Source organism: Rhamphochromis sp. 'chilingali', assembly GCF_963969265.1.
Source record: "Rhamphochromis sp. 'chilingali' genome assembly, chromosome: 17".
NCBI lineage: Eukaryota > Metazoa > Chordata > Actinopteri > Cichliformes > Cichlidae > Rhamphochromis > Rhamphochromis sp. 'chilingali'.
This window is the reverse complement of record NC_137944.1, coordinates 26,163,609-26,187,253: the sequence shown is the minus strand read 5'-3', so window position 1 is coordinate 26,187,253 and position 23,645 is coordinate 26,163,609. Positions and strand designations below refer to the sequence as shown.

The 23,645-nt window shown below is 40.9% G+C and overlaps 1 protein-coding gene across 3 annotated transcripts in view; it reads right to left on the bottom strand.

Moving 5' to 3' along the window:
* The window catches only part of ext1c (exostoses (multiple) 1c), an 89,010-nt gene that overhangs the window by 9,370 nt on the left and 55,995 nt on the right, over positions 1–23,645 (bottom strand). For all 3 annotated transcript variants that reach the window (XM_080863633.1, XM_080863635.1, XM_080863634.1), the window contains exons 3-5: positions 6,539–6,632; positions 2,190–2,297; positions 529–648 (exon numbers count right to left, since the gene is read on the bottom strand). In XM_080863633.1, the coding sequence (XP_080719759.1) occupies positions 529–648; positions 2,190–2,297; positions 6,539–6,632 (322 nt within the window). The remainder of the gene's footprint in view (positions 1–528; positions 649–2,189; positions 2,298–6,538; positions 6,633–23,645) is intronic.

Here is a 23,645-nt window from a genome sequence, read left to right as displayed (position 1 = left end):
TATTACCCACACGCATATTTGTGGGACACGGATCTTGTGTTGACACTAGGGGGTCAAAGCTTAATGTGATACAAGCAAAGCGGATTTGTAAATTCCACTCCCACTTCAGTCAAAGAGCATTTGAGTACAGAGCAGGGCATGCTTTACCGTGAATCCTCAGACTAAAGTGCCAAAGTAACTGGATGTGTAGTAACCTGTCTCATCAGATAGTTCAGTAAGTATTCAAAACCTCACTGAAGTACTAGAGCCAAACTGAAAAAATCTTGCCCTGAACTCACATATTACCTGTTAAGAGAGCTATGTTAGCTTGTTAGCATGTTAGATTGGAAATGTCTGAAAATGCTACAACAAGCAAGTGGTTTTTAAGTGTCCTACATGCTATACCCAGGCAGCACTCCATCCTCTGTTTCAAATCGTGAGTTTGGGCTTTGCCTTTGAATATCTGATCCTGGATTTTACCAACAACATCTGGTTGGATTTTCTGTGGCTGGACCTTATTATCAAGAGTTTGTCCATTCTTGGCCTGACCTCCAGTGTGGTGAGAACTATCTTGTCCACCGAGGAAAAGTAAGCTTCCCACAACATCTGTGTCCTTTGTCGTAGAGCCAGCACTCTCTCGTTCCCTACTGCTCTCACTGTAGATGGCACCTAAAGACAAAAGAGAAAAAATAACATGGTAAAATTTTTAAAAAAGCAATTTAAGAAAGAGAAAAAACAAATACGATTAAGATTTTTCCTTTGATGGTTGTCAATTTAAGGCGTACCTTTTAAAATAGTCTAGAACAGGATAAAAAGAGGGGTTGTTTAATTTGGCCCTCTAAAACATTTAACACAGATCTGATTTAGCGGCTGTCAATCAGATAATCAGACCCTGATTAGTGAGGATAAATTGGGGGTTTTAATGAACCACCAAAATTCATTCATTCATTTTAACTCAAAGTGGAAGAAATGCGTGTTAAACGGTGGGACGCCACAAAAATCTCCTTTTTTTTTTGAAAAATTCTCCTTCTTATTAATTACAGTGCATGTTAAAGATGGCTTCACTAATTTCATCTACTGTCTGCCTGCACTCAGCCTTGCATTAGTTGCGCTCAGATCATAGACGATGTGAACATCGGTGTCTAATATACGCCCGTTTCCAAGTGAGACTTTTGCAGGTGTGCAGAAATTCAACTGATGAGGTCAGCTCATTCAACCAATTCTACCCTAATTTGAAAATGTCTCCCTCGCCCTGAGCTCCAGGGAGCTCGTGCCTGCTCATTAGCTGAATGCCAATTCATGTCCTCTATTGGTCAGGATCAAAGCGGATCAATGCAGAGGAGACATGATGTAATTTGTGTGTGAGGGAGAGAGATAACGGTTGTAGCAGGGAGAGAACTGGCTTTTCTCACTGGCTGTTTATTTGTACGTCCGTGTAACAAGGCGACACGGCGAGAGAGCGAGTGCTTTTGAAATAAAGCTGGATTAAGGCCTTTTGGGGTGTTTAATCTCAAAGAAGCTCGAAGCTGTAACCACCACGTTTGATACAGGTAATGCCTACCTGGATGTTCTGGATGTTTTCCAAGGTCCATGTTTGCATTTAAACTAAGCCAATCCTCTGCACAGATAGAGATAATACTGGCTATCAGTCTTTGTAAGCCTTACAAAGTAGGGTTTAGTGCTTGTGTTTTTCTTAAAAACTGTTTATTCTGTTAAAAATCAAATAATAGAACATCTGATTTAAAAATCGAAAGGTTGCGATACGCCCTAGATCCCTTAAGCTGGCTTCTTTGTTGCATATCAAATCCCTTCACATGTTTCCTCGCTACTGTTGCTGCCAAATAGTGGCATAATTCCAAAAGAAGGTGGTAAAATTTCTCAACTTCGCCTAATCCAACATGACTCCTAAACCAAGGATACATATCTCTGGATATGTCTTTAATTATAGTCATATATTCATCTGCTAGAACTGAAGACGCCTTATTTGATGACAGTGTATAACTTAAAGGCTTGTGAGCCACCCATGAACTAACACAATTGTTTGTTTTCTTCTTTAAATTATGAAAAAACGCAAGTATGTATTTTATGCAGATGTTATGCTAAGACCCAAAACATCCCGAATGAACATCTGGCCGTCAACACAATGTCTGCTTGCATGTGTTAAGGTGTTCACCTGTGTGCGGACACTTGTAAATGCTTATGTCCGTTACCTGAAGTAGTAATCTTTCGTCTCCCTCAATGACCGCTTGGTTCCACTGTATGACGTCAGAAAACGGCAGCTCCCAGCCGTTACTCAGCAGTACTGGGATACACGCCGCCTGGACACACACATGCAAATAGAAATAAGAGTTTAAAGAATCTTAAAGGAAACAGTGAAAATAAGAAACCAACTTGTGTAACGTAGGAGAAAATATAAGATTTGAGAAGCTGCAGATGAAATGGGTTCCTTCTAGTTTCTTATAGCCAGATCGCCCCTGATGGCACTAAACCCAGGATGTAGTGAGACTGCAAAATTTGGCTTTGTGGGAGAGAACATTTGCACGTGTGAGGCCGAAGCTGTAATCACGCTGCGTTACATACATAGATCTGGCTGTGCACGACTAATTCTTGAGAATACATAGAGCCACCCAAGAACCAAGCAGGCCTGCTTTGCCAGAGCCTTCCTTTTTTAAACGCGTAGGTTGCAGTGTCATAGGTTGTTGTTGTTTCCCAAAGAAAAGCGGATTTTGAAACTGGTAACGTGCAGAGAATGCCATGTGAAATTCACAGTCAAAAACAGGCTTATATCCACAGTTGACATCCAGTGAGTCAAAATAGGTTCCTTCTGATTCAGCCCTCCTTAGCTGCTGGCTTGGGCTCCCCTTTGGCAATAAATGCTATAGCTTGATATACAGCTGCATGAATACAATGTAGTCTGGAGGAGTGTAGCCCCAGCTGCTTGGCACTGTGATATCCCAAACTGGGCAGATAATATGATCAATGCTTCTGTGTGTGTGTGAGACCCTCACAGAGTGGCTGGAATGAGTAGTAACTTCATCTCTACTTTCCCTGGATACTCCGGAGGTTTGTTAAACACTGTCATTCATATAGATGCAAACACAGATGTGGCTGACTGGGCTGACTCACTCCACGCTAATTAGGTACAACCACTGAGGGGGACATGTGTGGGGTAAGAGGAACACTGAGGGAAAGAGAGCAGAGAAACTAAGAAGCAGTTGATGCGTTACAGCATAATGCTTCATTGAAGTGGATTTTTGATGTTGTCTTATTTCTTCATTTACTGACAGGTTTTTGATGTTGTTCTCCTTTTTTTTGCTACCCTTGCACCCCCTTTGGTCTTCCCCTCTCTGTAAATCTATCAGATTTTCTCCTTGTTTACTTGGTTTTTTCAATTTCTGTTTGCAGCACTTTCATCTCATCCTGCTCAGTTTTTCTTTCTACTCACTGTGGTCTAGACTGTTGGTAGATCTGGGTTTGTTTCCACCTTTTTTTTTTAAAATTAAACCACCAGAGAGAACAGCACCGGCAGCTGATATTGTAGAAATCAACCACTCTCTCCGGCCCATCGAGACTTCCACGCTCCAGCGTTCCATCGGAGAATCAACCTGCTGAAGGACACTCGAGCAGGACCTGCACGTGCATGCGTGTGTGGGAATTAGCACCTGGTTAAAACAAGGTCAAATGAAGATCCTCGAGTGATAATCCAAGGCCTTTAATTTTAATTTTGCAGCAGCTCACCGGAGCCTTCTCCCTGAGAGATAAATCACTGTGAGGGTGAGCTTCAAACGTTTTAAAGCCCCCTCTGCCTGGAGGTAGAGGAAAATGAAGGCCTCTGTGCTGTGTAGTTGTTTTTGGTTTGTTTGCATTGGGAGACGAACAAGGGGAGGCTCTGAGCGATGGTGTATGTGGAGGAGTGTGCAAATGTGTGTCTGTGTGTATACTGGAAAGCTGGCAGCAAGTTTCCTACCACAGTGGTAATTGCCAGTTCTTCTGTGGGCTTGGCTAGCACCAAAAAAAAATACAAAAAAATGAAAAATAAAGAGTACACAAGTGAAAAATCTTAAAAAGCGCCTTGAAAGGAAGAGAGAGAGAGAGAGAGAGAGAGGCTGATACGGAGGAAAAAACAAGAAAAAAAAAGGAAGGCAAAGAGGAGAAAGGGACCGTGACAGCTACCTGCTGCCAAGCCGAGTGGGTTGTGTGTGGATTTGTCCATTCAGCAGACATCAGCGGCGGTGGGGCAGGCTGCCACTCCCATAGATGCTTCCGGACTATTCACGCAGTTAGAAACACACACTCACACACACCACGTAGCCCCAGAGAGCAGTGCAGCCAGGGAACACTGTAGCAGCCAGAGAGTTCAGTGTTCGGCAAAGCTAAAAACAGCCACTGCTGCTTCCTGCACTGGTGTGAGACCATCAACTTGGGTGGCAGAGTGAGAACTACAGCACACTGTTAAAGCGTTTAAACTATTCTCTCACTCCACTGCCTGTGGTGTCTTTATTGTTTGTGTGCTTGCACATTTCACTGATGGACTTAAATGAAGGATCCTAGAGTTTGTATAAGTGCTCGCTCGCGTCTGTGTGTGTTAATGGATCCATTTTAGGCTAAAAGGCCTTTCAAATAGCAAATAAAGACTTTATGGCTCAATCTGCATTCAGCATAGCACAAAGGTCTGGGGCAAAACATTTGCAGATGTGACCATTAAGGTGTCAACAACCAAAAACACTGCACAAACCGCAGCTTTGGAACATAAACATTCTGCATTCTTTGCACTTCCCTGTTGATTGAACGGTAGTATGTGAGATGGAGCTTGTTCGGCATGAACGGTTTCACTGCGGTTTAGTTATTCTAACAGCGTTGTGGGAAAATCAGCAGATAATGCTTTGATAGTTACTGTGTTAGTATAGTACATGTGGGATTTTATCTGATTGTTTATGCAGGATTTAGTAAAGTCCTGAAAATAACAACAGCGTTTTGTAAAGAGAAAACTTTTGAATCATGTTTTTATTAGTATGTTACTACATATGCTTGAAAGTAATTACGATTGGTAAGCACACAGAGTCATGTGAAAAAGGTTTTCAGGACTCTGTGCAGTCCAGTGAAAAACCCCATGATTCAGTAGACGTAACCTTCTAGAACAAGTAGCAATAACTCGAATTGTTTTCTGTAGAACTTTCTCTCACATTGTTGTGAAGGAATTTTTGCCCATTCTTCTTTATAGAATTGCTTCACTTGATTGACGTTTGTGCTAACTCATTTATCTGCAGCTCTCTTAAAGTCCTGCCACTGCATTTCAATCAGGTTGTGGTCTGGACTGTGACTGGGCCATTGCAGCACCTCGACTTTTTTATTTTTTTCAGCCATTCAGGTGCGGATTTACTGCTGTGCTTGGGATCATTGCAATGTTGCATGACCCAATTTTAGCCTTGCTTTAGCTGTCAGATAGTCAGAGTTCACGGTCAACTTAATGACTGCAAGATGCTCAGGTGCTGTGCCTGCAACACGAGCTCAAATCATTGCACTTTTACCAATTTGCACACTTTTGCTATGAGGTGTATGTGCCGTGTTTGGTTTTTATTAAATGTGGTGCTGGTTTTCTCCTGGCAACCTTTGCAAACAAGCCATTCTTGTTCAGTCGTCTTCTAATTGGACTGTCGTGAGCTTCAAATTTAACATGCTAACTGAGCCCTGGGGAGTGTGAGATTTGTAGTTTGTAGTTTATCCGAACATTGCATGGAGTAACCTTGTTGTGAATTTGCTAGGGCGTTCACTCCTGGGAAGACTGGCAGCTGTCCCGAATGTTTTCCACTTGTGAACAGTCTTTCGTGCAGTAGAATGATGGACTTCAAATTATTTAGAAACGTCCTTAGAACCCTTCCCAGATTGATGGGTAGCAACAAATGCTGCTCTGAGGTCACTGTTGATGTCTTTCCTCTCTGGCATTGTGTTGAACGCACACTTAAATGTTCCAAACCGGCAAACCAAAACCTCTGCTTTTATAGAGGTGCTCACATTTGATCCTTTTATCAGCTGCATTTTATTAGTATTCCCTGGACGCTTTAACCTCTTAATACGTATAAAAGCAGTAGGGGTGGACTTTTTCACAGGACTGTAGAGACTCCTGTGAAACCTCTCATTATCACACTGTACGCCTTTTGCATAAAACATAATAATGTAAGCTTGTTTGAAACCAAGTTTAAATTGGCAACATTAACCATTCATAATCAAATAAGTAAAAATCTGGCATGATAATAAGATCATCTAATTTGCTTCATTCAGCTCCTGTTGGTATCGTAAGCAAAGAGCCCACCAACTGTTAGATCCTGACTCAAATAACACTAAAGCTCATCGGTACATGAAAGTGTGTAATATGCATGAGCAAGAACAGAAATATATCTAATCTCCAGAGAAATCAATAAAACTGTTGAATCTTTAAGCCATTATTTCGCATAGATGACTGGGCCTGAGAAATGTAGGTGTAAATCGTGAAAAATGACCTATGAGACTTTAAGGTGAATAATGGTCATAGCCAGCATTGTGCACAACAATATATATTTACCTGCAGTGACTCCAGGAAGCGGAAGGAGCCCAAGCGCCGACCTCGAGGCACCAAACAGAACGTGGAGTTGTGGAGGAGCTCCTGGTAATCAAACCTAGCAAAGTGGAATTATAACACATTGTTAGTCTTTATCAACATGCATATATGCAGAGGCAGCATTCATTCCTTATTAGCAACTGACCTTTTAATCCACAGGAGTTATTAAAAGCAGGCATAGCGAGTCATTTGTCATGATTCTGGCTACCTAACCAAGCTATGCAAAGTTTTGTAAGACAGCAGAAAGGTGGAAAAAGAAGAAATGTTATTGTGGCTGGAACCAGTTAAAGGAGAAACTAAAATCTAGAATTAGTCTCAATATTAATATGCTAACTGGTATATTAAAATTAATATTGCTACAGTCAGAATAGTTTTGTAAAAGCAGTGATGATTAAAAGCCGTCACAGTGTGAAGGCCTAATCTACTAAAATGATAGCGAACAAATCGAATACATAGTCTGCCAATGTGGCAGCACATGCTCCCTCTAATACATCAAATTTAACATCTGTCACACATTAAATAAACCAGGATTTTTGTGGCTTTTCATTTCTGATATTTAGTCATAATGGCTCAGATTATGTGCCGTCATAAATCTTCCCTCTGCAGACACGTTGGCACCAGTACAGATAGCTACTGCATGTTGGAAAAGTATCTATCACTGAGCTCATAAGTAAATATGCCCTAATCTCTCTTCTCTGTTGTAGACAAGATGACTTGAACTCATGCCAAGTAAGAAATTTTGAGTGTACCCCTCCCACTGGCTGAGGTCCACTGCCTCACACTCGTATTTCATACTTCTACGATGCACAAGATGCCAAATGGAAACCCCTGAAACAATACTCTCCTTCATACCCTGAGTGGAACGGCAACGGTCGAGTGGCGTAACGGTTTCATGGTAAAGAACTGCGGGGAAGAGTAAACAGATGAGGAAACAAACGGCCTCTTAAGCGAAAGTTCAACTTTCCCCCTTCTTTCTTCCTCCTCCACATCTCATCACTCCACCTCCCTGTTTAAGTCACCCCGCTCTTTTTCCTCAGCCCTCCCATGTCTCGGCATCCGGCGCTCGGCTTGTTGATTTGCAGCAGGAACATCACTGCAAAATATGCCTCCTATTAATCTTCTCGCACCCTCATTCATCTAACCCTTCATGAGTGACAAGATCCAGTCTTCCTTTGCTCCCCAGATGACAAAATTGGGCTTCCATTGCTCATGTTGGCAACGGTTAACACTGGCAGTTCTGGAGTTCAAGATCTGAAAGGATGTCACTGTTATAGCTCAGCGTTGGCTGCGTATCCACTATAAATGTGTCAAAACACACCGAACAGACACACACAGACCTACACAAACACTGGCATCAGTTTACTGAAAGACAGGCCTGTCTGGCGTTAGCTCCAGCTCCGCTCTGATATTCCTCCACCTGTTGATGGAGCTGACAGAGAGATATCTCCACTGTTTTATGCACATGCATACACGCGTAGGTGTGTGATGAGGATCTGTTTGCATGTACAACAGCACCAAACTCCAGTGAGCAGCGCTGATGTACATTTGAAATTAATCTTCCAGCAAAAATAACCGTCATGACTGTTAAAGAGATTTGCACAATGTATTTCTGAGGATTTGCTGTCCAAATCTTGTTCCAAGCTTGAGATTTGGGTAAAGATATGCGTTTAGTTATGCATGAGCAAATGAATTTGTAGATTGCATCTGTGAAAACGTACAGCTCCTCGGTGTATTCGTGTGTCTGAGCAAAGGGAATAAATAAATGTGTAAGTGAGAGTGTGTGCCGCATTCAAAAGTAAATGTCTTTTCTTCTGGAGTAAACACACTGACGTTTTTGGGCTTGCTGGTCTGAGAATACACAGATATTCTCCTAAACTGTGTATATGAGTGTGCACGTGCCTTTGCATCCATCGTATCTAATGCGAAACAGCGGGACCCCGTTGCATTTTTTAAACGTAGCGAGACCGAGCTGGTTAGCCTGACCCACTTCTGTCTCCGGGTTCTGTTGCCTCTGCGTCCCTGCATATGTTTTAATGTGTGTTTGATCATGCATAACTGCGACTCAGCTTGTCTGCATGCAAGTCCGTACAAGTCCGTTTGTTAAATTTTTGTTTGGAAATCTAGATTTTTCTCTAAAACGATTTAAATCTGGGCACTATCTGCTTCCAAGCAGTCACAATGTACAGCAACGCACTAGCTGTCCTCGTGCCACACTTAGAATGCCCCCCTGCAAGTCCTATTCTCTAAGTGCTTCAACCACCATCTGGAACATGTGCTCGATCACTTCCACGGTGTCAAAACGATGACCCTTCACCTCATATTTTGTACTGAGGAAAAGGAAGAAGCCGCAGGGAGTCAAATCTGGTGAGCAGGGTGCTTTGACACACTGTGAGCAGGCAGACACTGACACAGTGACACGCACCACAGTTCAAGTTGTTTGCACTGAATGTTCTCCCTCACACCCGTCAGAACTTTGCAATGGAACTTGGTGCTGACAGTCTAACCCTTGGGGATGAATTCATAGCGCACAACCCTCTGAATGCTGAAGAAAAGTGCAAGCAGTGAGCTTGTCACGTACCTAAGGCCTCCATCACGTTAGTTAAAATTCAACTCAAAATGTAGCCACGTAGCGGTCCTTCACATTCCTTTTCATACACACAGATTAGTATCCCTACTTTACATTAGCAACGTATGACAAATTTCCACAACTGCACATCAGCCTGCCTACATTAAACAGCAGCTGAGCGGCAAAATTTGTTGGTTTGTAAGTCGAGGAAGCGTCATTTTAAATGAGAACATAACCATGTGTATGAGTGAATAACTGAGTCAGTGTTTCTGTGAGTGGAGTAGGTAAACCCTGTGAAATAACAATGACTCACTTTGTATTAATGTACGAGTGTGTGACTGCATAGAGGTAATTCTATATTGTGCCAAAAAAGGAGTGCACCGCACTGGATCCCCTGCGTGATAATGTGGGAAAGTATGCATGATGCATGTAATGTGCACACAACGATCTGCATTTTCAGTATTGTGGGGTAAACTTCTGCACATCGCATGCTCGGGTCTCCTCCTCCATCTCTCAGTCCCTTCCCCCCGTTTGACTACCACAGGGTTTAGAGCCGTTAGCTGCTCTTCTCCTCACCTCTGGAACTCCATCCCAGATATTCATAACACTGACTCTTTTCCCACTTTCATATCCTGTCTCAAAATTCACCTCTTTAAACATGATCATCTTCCACATGAATCCTCAGTTTTTAAATGATTTTATATAGTGTAAACTTGTTCCACTGGCTTCGATATTCGCTTACTTTTTGTTACTGCCGGCTAACTGCACCAAATCAAAATATGATTACATGCCTGTGTTGCATGTGCTACTTGTTTCAGCTGACCTGAGACGGGTGGAACAAGTATTGATTTGGGCAATGATGCTTATTAAATGACTTAAACTATCTCTTTTCATTTATTTCAGAACCACGGTAGTTATTTTTGTACACCTGTGAAACTTGTACTTAACATTTTGACACTGGGTGTTGTCTGAATACATTTCCATCTCATTTGTATGCCCCTGATTGCATATTGAGTGTTTGTGGTTTTGTGATGAAGGGTTCTGATTATGTGTACATAATCTGTAGAAGTCAGCACTGCTCTGTGTTTGCATTTGTGCGTGCTTTTGCGTATATGTGTATAAACACACACACACACACTGCAGCCTTCCAACTTTTTTTCTAATCTCCATGCCTCCCATATATATATATATCGGTTTTCCTTTCTGCCTCTTTCACCCACACATTCTCTCTCTCATTCTATACTAAACACTGACTAATGAATATTGACTAAGTGTAAACGGAGAGGTGAGGGATGGAGGAAAAGAGGAGGGGGAGGTGGGGTGGATGCTCCTTGAGTGACAGGAGCTTCTGGTCAGTTGATTTCCACTCTGCTTCCTGTAAAGGTCAGGTGTCGATGGAGCGTGAACGTGCTCCAGTATTTGTGTGTTTGCATGCGTGAGCACGAGCGCGAGGCTCACAAAGGTTATGGATTAGCTGCCACGGTGCTAACAGGCCACTGTCTGTGCTTTTCACTCTCATGTACAGCTCAGCGAGCACAGTATGACCTGCATGACAGAGTTGGACTGTCTCTGTAATTTCAGCACACGTCTTACAAATTATGGCCAAAACTGTAGGCCCAAGCAACCCTCATTTACATGTTTCATTTAGTTTTTTGTAAAATGTTGCAAAGGACCAATTGATCAAGGCATCAAGACAAATGAGAGCTAGGAGTAATGGGAGTTTCTGTTGCTGAAAAATCCAGTGGAATAATATCCAATAATTATGGCTTATTCTCCCAAAATATTCAGCATATCCAGACCTCTGCTGCCTGCCTGCTTAGTCATTCAGAAATATGTATGTAGCCAGCTGCTTCAGCCTCTGGGCCTGAAGAGGAAGGGAGGGTCGGATGCGAGTAAGCCTCAAAACTACAGCTCTGTCTGCAGGCAATAGGTCAGGCACTCGACACTATAGCTTACAATAAACCTGCCATCAGATGGAAGCAGGGGCAGACATATTGCCTTTGTATTTTATTGTACAATAGGCATTATTTGGACAGTAAAACACTGGGAGTCAAAACTGAAATAAGACAAAGAGACAAGTGAGAAATGTGAACAGCATATTGTAAAGATTAGAAGGTGAAAAAGCCAAAAGATGAGGAAACAGTAAACAGAGAGGGCGCAAAGACAGGAAGCTAAACAGAGTTCAGGTTTCAGTGTGCGGAGGAATGAGGTCTTCTAGTATCCTCTTACAATAAACAGAAACCAAAGTGTTCATGTTCTTTGTGTGGAAGATGTCTCTGTGATGTCTCACAGTAGCAAAAGTGCCCGAAATTTTATCGCTTTTCCCTCCTCCTCCTCATATCTTCTGTCTAAATCTTTTTTTTTTTTTTTTTACGTTCCGCTAATCTCTGTGTCAAGGAAAAACAAAAAGAAAAAAAACCTACAAAACTGGGCTGGTGTGTGTGTGTGTGTGTGTGTGTGTGTGTGTGTGTGTGTGTGTGTGTGTGTGTGTGTGTGTGTGTGTGTGTGTGTGTGTGTGTGACAAATCAACAAGAGACAGGGACAGAGAAGGTGTATCCCGATATTAAGTCCTCTCCTGCATCTGGTGCGGTAAGGAACCATCTTTCACGGACACACAGGCTCACTGCCTGGCAACGGCAGATGGACAGATAAGCTTCAGTCCTTCAGCCACGCCTTCTTCTTACTATTCCCTCCGCTTCCTTGTACAAAAATATTCAGATTTGATTGCATTTTCAGTATTTCTCTGCAACTCAGTTCAGCAAAGAGTTAAATGTGGGGGGATCAGTGCAATTTGGGATTAAAATAACGTAGCATGAATTTAAAAAATACTGAGGAGTCAGTCATAGTGCAGATCATCTGCTGAATGACACTGATATTAAGAATGAAACATAGACTCGAATGCTCAAGATGCACAAGCGGTAGCACAAGTAACTACAGGAAGACGTCTCAACACAGTGGTATTGAAACGGTGTCAGATTTTGAATCCTATCAATCCCACTGGAACACTTTTGTGTAGTGTTGAGTGAATCCTCCATGTGAACTGATATCTGCATCTCACTGACAAGCTACATATCAATAGTGCCACAATTTACAAGAAAGCTCTAACCTTGTCTTTACCACACTTCAAAACGGGAAAAAAATGGATATTAATAAAAAAATCACTGGAACTTGATTTGATTAAAAACTGGCTTTTAAAAATTAATGTAGGCAAGATTTTGCTCATCAGTTTTGGCACGTGTTTTTATTGGTTATGACACTTTTGTGAGCTCGCACAGTTGCCACAGTTGGAATTCTAAAAAATGAATTTGACCTTTTTTTTCCTGCCAAAATTCAGACTGAATAATTTAACTGCAACTATTCACATGAAATATCTCCTCACTTCCAAAAGCCCCGTTTTTTTCATGAGATGAAGTGCATTTAGTTTTTAAACTTAAATTCATTTCTTGCTACAAGCTGCAAAAACAACACTGGCGTATTATTTTGACATCCAGTAGAAACTCTGAACCTCCTAATGTCTCCTTTTTTGTCTGTGAGATCTAAAAACAGACAAATCACGGACCCAGATGTCAAATAATCCGATTGGTGACACAAGAAAAGCAATATCTGTATGCAGGCTGAACCATATTGGCATTTTTGTCAAAAGTCTGTTATTGTGACAGCGCTGCTGCAATCCCCAAATTTCTCTCCCTTTTGGTCTATCCTCCTCCCCCTCTCCCACAGTTCCTTGGCCTCCTTTGCCAATACACAGACACACCTCAGAGTGCTTCAAGTATTAGTCATCCACCAGGGCTCTGACATGCAGGCTAACTGCCAGCTTTCTCGAGACGCTCGCAGAAAAAGACAAGGCAGTTCCTTTTACTGTATCAAAAGCCACCATTCCTCTGTGTCTCTTTGCTATCTAGCTGCAGACTCACTAATGGATTTTCTGCCATGCAGCTTTGTCTTCCTCAGTTACCGAGAGTCATTAGGGCCGACCTCTGAAAAGGGACAAGGGGCGATTTCTTTGGATGAAACTGGTCACCGTTTCCTCTGGGCTAAAAATGAAACTCTTCAGCTAGTATAATGAACTGTTTATAATTTCCCTTTACAACCACATTAAGCTTAAAAGTTCGTCATTCTAATGTGCCATACAGAGAAAACACACATTATTCATTTTTAAAAAAGCATGTAATTCACATACTGCATGTGGTCTTTAACAAAAATAGGATTACATCAAGTCAGAAACCCTCACCTGTATGTCAACATCCTTCACAGCATAAACAAAACTAGGACCACCTGCTACCAGGGGGGTAAGTTATTATACACTCCTATCATTGCTCACAATTTGCTAATGCACAACCTGTGATGATGAGCTGTAAGTTTGACTCATAAATAGCATAACAAACTTGTTATATCATTTTTCGTAAAAACAAGAAAACAGAAATCCTTTCGAAATATTTGTGAAAACTTAACTCAACTGGAAATGACTGAATTCAAGGTTTTTTTTACCCAGATTTGAGCCGGCACTCTGGATTTTTCTGAGATGTTGGAAAGTAATCAAGCATTAACACTGAAAATGTGACTACAACAATAATTATGTCATAGCATCAAAAATTTATTTTTTATTAAAGAGCTGCCCAAACTAGTGAATTAAAATATACAAAAACATTGGAAATTTATTTTTGGTAATAACCAGTGATGTTAATTCAGTGCAGCTCTGGCATAAAGCTTACACTGGGGGGTGCTGGTCTAGTAAATCTTTCCTTTTTTTGTATAATATTTATTATTGAAGAAATATTAAGAAAACGTAAAAATGTGCTGTGCATCATTCTGTTTTATGTATTTGAGCTTGCACCCAATATATAATATACCCAGTGTGAACAATTTCCAGTTTCTGCGAGACCGTTCTCACGCTATAATAAGATATTTTCATGTTAGGGTGGCATATTTCTCTCATTACTGGATACTGGATAATTACAGCTTCTCTAGTTACCGCCGCTTTTTATTTAATTAAAATTGGGACCGCAGTTTTTATTCTTCTGTGTAGGCCACCTCATTCTTTTTTTTTTAATTATTTTTTATCTTCTTTGCTTTTTTATGTTGCTTGATTTTTCTTTTGCCTTTTATATAAAGCACACGAATGTTTGCTGAATGATGCTACAGAAATAAACTTGGATTACCTTGGTGATTAACCTGCTTAATGAGAAATTGTTCTTACGTCACATCTCTCATTATTACACACACAAAAAAATCCAATTAAAGCTATTTTTCTTTGTTACTCAGGAATGTGTTATTATCTGTATGTAGTAAAAGTTTGCAGAAAAAAAATATGCACATTCCTAAAATGTATTCACCGATACAAGTGTTTGCACCGTTATCGCATGTTCGCCCACTTGCATACTTTTGTCTGCTTCGTTTAAACCCTCACACCGCTGTATTCCCATCATTCTCTAGTTTTTATCCCTGTTTACATTATAAAGGTCCTGAACTCTGCTAGACGAGCCACATATCCAGTCCAGCCCTTTCTGTTGTTGGTTCTGGACTCAGTACTTTGCTGCATAGTCGTCCATCATGTACACAAATATACTGACCACCAGGAACCCTATCATTACACACGATCCCTTCTCTGGTGAGCATGTGCCCTAGCTTCTTTTAATATCACTCTATTCTCCTCATTGCCTCTTTGTCTTTATCGCTTCCTTGTCCTCTGTCTCTCATTAATTACACAAAGACGGGAGGACTAAGCTTTCTAATCTGATGGGCACGACCCCAGCTCAAGCTGATCCCTTCCTTAATGCTTTTACTTATACCTCAATACAGAGCTTACACACACACACAAACACATCTACAGGCATAGCTGACACACCAACAGTCACAAACAGATCCACAGGAAAAAGGGATTTGCATATTTAATCATGTATTATATCAAATAAAAGGCAGACAAAGTGGATCTGTCATTATATGATTTATAATGTGTGTTTAACTTTCAAGGCTCGTAAAAGTTGTTCCAAGGATTTTATAAATGTTGCAGAGAACTATGTAACCGTTCTCTTGAAAAGTGGACAAACCGATGAAACCAAAGAGCCGAAATGGAAAGGGATTTTTATTTTTACCTCCTGCATCCATTTAATAACAGAATTGTGGTTTTATGCAGATTACAGCTACATTAAATACTGCATTTAAAGTAGTTCCAGCAAGGCTTATCAACGTGCTTTTCGCTAAATCTGTTTAATGTACCCTTAATTTTTACAAAACCCATGTTTTCCATGTTTAGCTTAAATGATTAAATAAAAAGAGCAGCATAAAATATTCCAGTTTTTAAGCAAAAAGCCCCTGAAAGTATGAGAAAAGACAGCAGCTTAAAATTCGGATTTATTTGTACAAGCTCGGCATACATACACAGAGGGAAAGACCAACTGCAACTGGTGGTATTTTGCTCTGCATTGGCTTTTAAAATTGTTTCTATTTTCTATACCCAAAGATATTCTGACATGTTAGGGCCAGCATTTAATATTCCATCTCTGTATTTCAGAGGTGCACAAAATAAAATGTCCTGTGAGGTTACAGTGTTTCTCTGGGCATTAACTTGGGGGTCAGTTACATGAGGAAGAGCGAGGGTGTGACAAACTTCATCATGTGGGGTTTCTGGTTAAATATAGAAATGGGAGCACAGCTGTCTGTCCATTAGGCTAAAAGCACAGCAGGACAGGAACACGACCATAAAGACATTGGCCTGCTTTTTCTCTGAATGATGAGGACGAGTAAAAAAAAAGAAAAAGGAAAAAGACAGAAAAAAAGGATTCACATATCTGCGAGACTAAGTGGTGACACTGAAAAAAGGGCGGAAGGACGAACAAAAAAAGGAAACTCAGGACAACTAACACAGTTTGGGTTGATTTGAAGACTTGCAGGTGTCTGTATTAAACTAAAACAATAGAAGTCTTTTATATTACTGATAAGGCTAAATTATCGTTGAAGTGAGGAGAATTTGGACCAGTTAATTATGTCATCACTTAAGGTCAAAAGTGCAATGTCATCTAAATCTCACACCTTGTGTTTATAGAGCATCAAACATAGACTAGTTTGACATTTTAAGGAATACATTATTTGCTTTCTGGCACCTGCTATGGTATGACTGCTGTGGTAGACTTATACCAGATTTACCTTATTTTTACATACAGTAGCTGTCGCTGTCTTCGACTTTACAGGATCCCTTTATTCGTGCATCATCGTTACACATTTTATCACCCATTTCAAGTGAGAAGTTGGAAATCTTGAGTTACCTCTCAGACTTTCCAGTTGGAATATCCGACTGATGGCAGCGGGTAACTAATGGAGCAAGAAGCTGGGTACAGCCTGGACAGGTCGCCACTCAATTTAGAATCACCAATTAACCTAACTCCACCCGGAGACAGCTCATGCAGACACAGGGAGAACATGCAAACTCCATGCACACTATTCAGTTTATTTTGTATTTAACAGCTAATGTATACACTTTTATAGACTTTTGTTCTAGCATTAAATAAGATAAGATGCAACACACCCGCTGAAACTAGTAGATAAGCAGAATGTGTTACCTTTCATCCAGTTTGTATTGCTTTTTACCCCATGCATATTGAGTCTTAAAGCTAAGATATGCTGAAATGCTAACGGATTGCTGGTAAAGGCGCTTAAATGAAAGTGGTATTGATGTAACTACTAACAAAAAAAGCAAGTGAGCATATTTCCCAAGAAACCTTTGTCCCTGGGTTTCTTAATAGGATACTCCAGTCACTCAAAAAGCATTTCGTCTGTTCTTGAACTCATAGAAGAGCAAGAAAAAGACATAGAAATTCTTCACAGAGGAAAGAAAGAAAAATCTACCATGACAGTAGAAATATTTGGGTCTATTTCGAATAAGAAGAAGAATTTTGCAGATGTAAGTTTTAGCTCACTGGAGAAAGAAAGGTGACACAAATTTAAAAAGTAAACAGGTTGCTTCATAATTTAAAAGAAAGGTTACATACATATAACTGCACTCAGCACATACAGCTATAATATTTTTGCACCGAGGAAGTGCTTTACTCTGCTTGTGAAGAGGAATACTAGACGAGCAAGATGAAACTAAGAGAAAACAACGTCCGACAGGAACAGAAAATAAAACCCAACATTTTTCAAGGTAGGGAAAAAAGAAAGAGAAAAAGTCAGTGTCTCTATGCCTGGCCGCCTCCCCCAGCGTGCAGTAGGTGTCTGCTGCAAGTCTAGCGTGACTGATCTGAAATCAGGTTTTCAGCCTATAAATATAGAGCAGAGCAAGGCGAGGATACTTCCACTTCTGCTGTTTTTCTCACCATGAAAGTGCGTAGGCCACAACCCCACTTTCATGTTCCATTATGGCTGGATACTTTACGCCGCGTGCCCATCCCAGAGTGAGCAAAGGAGGATGGTGACAGTGGGTCTCGGAAAACACTAAAAAATTTGTGTTTTTTTTCCATTACTTTGCTTCATAAGTAATGATGTTGGGAGAGATGGATACAGGAGGGAAGGAAGAGAGATAGGCGTAAGCTGGAAGCAGCAGCAGCCAACACTCGTCAAGACGGTCTTTTGGGTGAGACGAGATAGGAATTATTTATAGTGAATTTACACATCAATGACAGTTTTCTCCCCCTTATGATTCCTCTGCTGCATGCTGCATGCTGAAAATAAAATGTGTTAGGAACTTATATGGATGGCTGGAAATTGTACATGTGTATGTACGAAGGACAGGCAGATAAAATGTGTGCACGTGTTACCCTCTGCCTTTAATTGTGTACTGTAACCACAGGGAAGAGCCAACAAATGCTTTGTTTGTCTCCTGCTTGCCTGCGAATAGCCAAATTTTGGAGCTTGCGATGAGACAAGCCAACTGGCACCTCGCTGCGTTGTCTATTAACAGCGGAACACGCGCACACACAAAAACCATCAACTGCACCACTGTCATTGCTGGACCGCCTATGGACTTTTCAACTCGACAAACAACAGACATTACATCAGGGAGAGCAAAGCTGCTTTTGAGAGCACAGTGTCAAACACACTGTCATTAAAGCTATTTTAGCTCTCAGCAAATACTCCTGCATATAGACAAGCAGCTGTACTAATAGCAGTGGTTGAAACGCCCATGCACAGGTGGGGACACAATGGGTATGGCTGTCATGCAGCAGCTCCTTTTGAAGTTAAACAGGGAAAGTTTGAACTTGCAGAGACTATAGGACCATTAGTGTATATACATAAAACCCTCCTTTCATGCACTCACAAAGGTCTAAATAGCTTTTCTGTTAGCATAAAGGCCATGGCATGTATATTCTCCCTGCTGAAGTACAAACATATTGTGGAAACTCAACCGCAAGAGTTTCCAAATTCAGTTTAAACACTGGTCCCACTTGCTTTATTTTCTATATACATGAACATTAAATCACAAGAGATTAACTGCCACCCTGCAAAAATAGAGAATGAATCCCATTTTGCACTTCAAATGGCACTGACCTTATGCTTTACGACAAAACATGAAACAGTGGACGGCTGCATGTTTTATGGAGCCATCTCTAAATAGAGCCTCTATTCATAAAGTCTGCCCATTTATCGTAAACCTTCACGGTCAAATAAGTGGGATTGACTCTTCCAACTGGCTTGGCTAAACGTATGATTGAATGTCTGTGACCGTTGGGTGTTCTGCAAAGAAGTTTTTTGCACTGATTTGGCAAGTTGTGATTAATGACTGTTTCAGAGGAATAATATGTAACGGTTTCATATTTGGCTCCAAAGCCATTTTGATGGTACACTTACTCGTGATAAGGTGAATGGCATTGCTTTCTTTCTTTTGACGTAATCTAACGTGCGTGCACGGGTGTGATACCACAAGGTACATAGATAGATACAAGGCTCTGCTGGTGCAATGAGCATGGAGTCAAGAGAGAGTGGTGTAAACAGAAAGGGGAAGCCAGCTGGGCTGTTACCAGAGCTAAAGGTTAGCATAACCACAGTCGGGTGACTATTCCTTTACCTTTTCCAGCAAACTTTCACACACATAAGTAAGTAGTAAATCAGACTCTGCGTGACAGTCGATTTCCAGGTGGGCCGAAACTCCTGGACACAGAAAACCAGTGGAAATCGACGCATCATAAATACATTTTCATAGACTACTCTCTGATTAGCATCAACCATCCAACTGAAAAGAGAAACCTTACATGTCACTGGATCAAATATGCATTTGATTCCCAAGCAAAACATAACTTAGTACATGGTGGAGAAACCCTTGTTTGGAAACACAGCAGTAAGAAGTTCCTTGTAGTTGGTTTGCACCAAGTTTGCACGTCTCAGGATGCGAAAGGCAAGGTGGGAAGGAGAGTGGTGCTAAGTGAAATGACTTTTGGGAAGCAAGTGTAACTCAGAGGATGCACACCTAACACTAAATTGCCTGATATGAATTTTAAAATTGCAGGGGGGTATAGAGATGATGGATTTGTGTTTGTTAATCGAATGTTATTTTTTACAGAATCCTGTCATTACCACATGTGGCCACAGAGGCCACTGTTACCACTGTTGAGCAAATTCTACATTCACTGCATTGTGAAAATTAGATTGGAATCTACTTTTTTCATATTTCCATTCAGTGGAGTGTTACATATTTCAGATGATTTGGAGATTGTGGCATAACAAAAATGCAGAGGAACAGCTCAGGTCGAGCGGTTTGGGGAGAGGCAAGGCTGAGATGACTCGGATATGTGCAGAGGAGGGATAACGGATATTGGAAGATATGCAGAGGTTTGGTGTGACAGAGGAGGAAGCTAGAGGTAGCGTGAGATGCAGGCGGATGATATGCTGTGGTCAGCATCTGAAAGAAAAAGGTTTTTGGTCTCGTAGTTTAACTATTTTCAGATCACTATTCTTCTTCTCACTAACTTTGTTTCATGTTCAGGGGTATTTCCAGTTGGTTGGAGGACTTGCAAATCTTAAACTGCACTGCTATTACATATAGAACATTAAAAAATGGAAAACAGTATACAAAGATTTAGCATGAATGAAAACATCACTTGTTATTTTATTCCTCCATGATTTGCAAAACACCAAAGTGAAACATGCGCTATAATTGCACGATATTAACTCAGACAGACTTTTTTTCTGATGAGAGGGGAATTGTTATGCATTGTTGAGTGGGACTACTTAAGATCGTTGAGGAAAATTCTCTGCTGAGACTCCCTAGTGTGAACATAATCTGCTTCTGTGATATTTCATCCTCTATTAATAGTCACACGGTTTAGGGTTTTTTGCATATTTCATTCAGATGTGTTCTGCACCCAATGCCATCGCAAAACTGTGAGTCATGATCAAGCACAGCTTAACACTGATCTGTCCATGTAGACTGTTATTATTAAGCAATCTGTTAGACTCGAGCACAAGCATGACGTCTGGACACATAAAAGGAAAATAACAAAATCTGCAGGTGTTCCTGGATGGTGAAAATTGAAATGACATTCCTCAGATAAAATGGGAAAAATATATATTTTTAAGGAAATAAAGCTAACATCTAAAAATGTTCTGCTTGACGGTTTTCACCTATGGAACATATTTGGTAGACACACACAGGGCTTATATTTTCGAGAGGGTTTAAAGGATATGGGAGCTTGCTGTGACCCTTTCACCGGTGAAGGATATTGAATGGACAAAAGACGGTCTGAAGTGGGCTTGCTACAGACGTGTGCAGACAAGTGGAGCGGAGAAGAGAGAGGACCAACTACACTGAAACAGACAGTGTGGGATAGGCAGAGAACAGATGTGTTCCCTTTGTAGGGGCCATAAACGTGAGCCATTCAACTTTGAAGATGGCTGAAGAGCACCGAGCGCTGTAAATAAAAGTGTGAAGACAGAGGATACGATAAAAAATGGCTGCATTGCAACAGGAGGACAGAAAATGCAAAAGACAAAACGCGCTGTGATGCAGGAAGAGGGTAGAAGTGCAAGAATTAAAGCGAGCAGGGTGGAAAGAAGGAGAAGGAGCAGTGGGCAGACTAACTGGTCTCTTTTCAACAGCAAATGTGCGCTCGGTGAAATCCATCACTGACGGTACGGATGGCAGCTCATCTACTCTGCAGCCTTTGTTTTATGGCGTTGACACCAACACCGCTGCTGTGTTTTCATCAGTCAGGGCCCTGACACCAGCCCAAGGAGTCGCACATAAACAAGCATATGCGTGGGCAAGGATTTCAGCGCATCTGCATATTTATGTACGTCTGTGTTTGTGTGCGAGCTCACACTTGTTAGTCCCTACCTGGTTGTAATGAGTGATGCAGTGTTTCCCGAGATCTAAAGATTAGTGAGCTAGACGCTACAGCAGATGAACAAAAGAAAGAAAGAAAGAAAGAAGCCGCAGCACCGTCGGCCCCTGATTAAATCCTTAAAATACTCAAGTAATCTATATAAGAACCTCAGTGTGAGGCCGCCATGGATTTTTTCATTTCTAGTGTGGGGGATTATAGTTTTTCTTTGTGGCACAGGCCTTGCAGCTCCGAGGAGTTTGCATTTCAAGCACTAATTCTTCATTCTCTAAGGACAGCAGCAATATTTCCTAAAGAAACTCCCTGGGGTGTTTATTTAGGCCACAGATACAATAGGTAGTAGCATGTTCAGAACTTACAGAATTGCAGAGGTACACCTTTAAAGAAAATGCCTTTCATTTTCTCCTGTAGCTGTGTGTAACAAAACGGGTAATTACTCCTGGTGCATGAAAATAACTTTTCATGTATTTTTTTTTAATACAGAGAGCAGATTAATTACTTGCATTTCAGAAACACAAGTCTTTAATTAAGCAGAAACGATGCATTCTATTTCATTCTATTCTATTTTTAAATCCAATGGTCTTCATTCAGTATATTATACCACGCACTTGTGTATGAGCTAACATGTGTCATATGTCATTAGGGCTGCCACAACGATTATTTTGATAGTCGACTAGTCACCGATTATTTTTGCGATTAGTCGACTAATCAGATCATGCATCCATTGGACGTAAAACGTACAGCTTATTGCACCAGCATGCGTCTGTGTAAAAACTTTAACTTTAATCTCAGCCAAACCGATTTACTCAGGAACAAATAAAATACAGAAAAAACCAAACAATAACATTTTTAAGTTATCTAAATGACTTATATATCATGTTTAACCTGAGTAGCGAAACACGGCGGTGGGTTTGAAGACGTTTTGCCAGGAGTCCGGTGTTCTCACCGGCTCTAGTGAGCCTTGAAGCCCGGCAAGCTATCGAGCTGGTGGGTAACAGACGTCCTCCGAAAACGTCGGAGCGCTTTTGAAAATAAGTGGGGTCTTGATAAATTCAGCAGATATTTGAGGTTTACACAGCTACATTCTCGCCTGAAAATATGATAAATGTTTATTTTGTGACCTAGAAAGAATAATAAGAGTAATATTAAAACTAACTAGCTACCGCCATTGTTGGAAATTGAGCTGGGCCGCGCTATGAATTCTGGGACACAGCTTCTTCTTCGGGGTTTAACGGCAGCTGGCATCCTTGTACATGCAGTGCTGCCATCTTCTGTTTCAGTCCGTTATTACACTCCTAAATCCTACTACTTATTCCTGCGTCTTTAAGGGATCATGCTTCAAACGACGCGTCGACTATTAAATTAATCGTCGACGATTTTGATAGTCGACGTAATCGTGACTAGTCGACTAATCGTGGCAGCCCTATATGTCATATAGTCAAAGTAATAAGAATGTTGATTCCAACAGTTATATTGTAAGGTAAAGTCCTTACAACAACACAGAGAAAACCCAATCAGACGACCCCTTTTAAGCAAAACTTGGTGACAGTGGGAAGGAAAAACTCCCTCTTACTCCCTTTTACTTTTGTCATTCAACCCCAAACTGTTGTAATGATGCAGGGGACAGCATCCGTCCCAGAGTCCTTGCTTTTCTTGATGATGATTGTGGTTCTGCAGAATGGATCTGGTGCCAGACTGTCTCTGTAATGGTACGTGTTTGTGCGCTCGTTATGTTCAAGAATTGTGAAGGTTCATGACATCATAAGATTTGCTTTATTATCACAGAGCTAACCTACTGAGAGCTAAGTGTAGATTGAAATGTCATCATTAAAATTAGTTTTGATTATGTTGAATGGTGACCTTTATCTGAAATAAATAGAGCATCCCTGTTGTGTTTGAGCTGCGCTCTGAGAAGAAACTAAACAAAAAATTCCAATGTATGTATATATATATATATATATATATATATATATATATATATATATATATATATATATATATATATATATATATATATATATATGGCCAAGCTTGAAACCTGGATCCCCCGTAGCCGGTTACCAAGATTACGTGAAGTACCCTCAGAAGGTCTGCTAGATGATGTTAATGCAGCACTACGGGCAATACCTACAACCACGATTACCGACACTAACAAGCTGATCTACAGTACGGCAGCAGTGATCAGTGAGATGCTTGGCTACAAGTTGAACAGCCACAAGGGGCAGTACCCTCCATG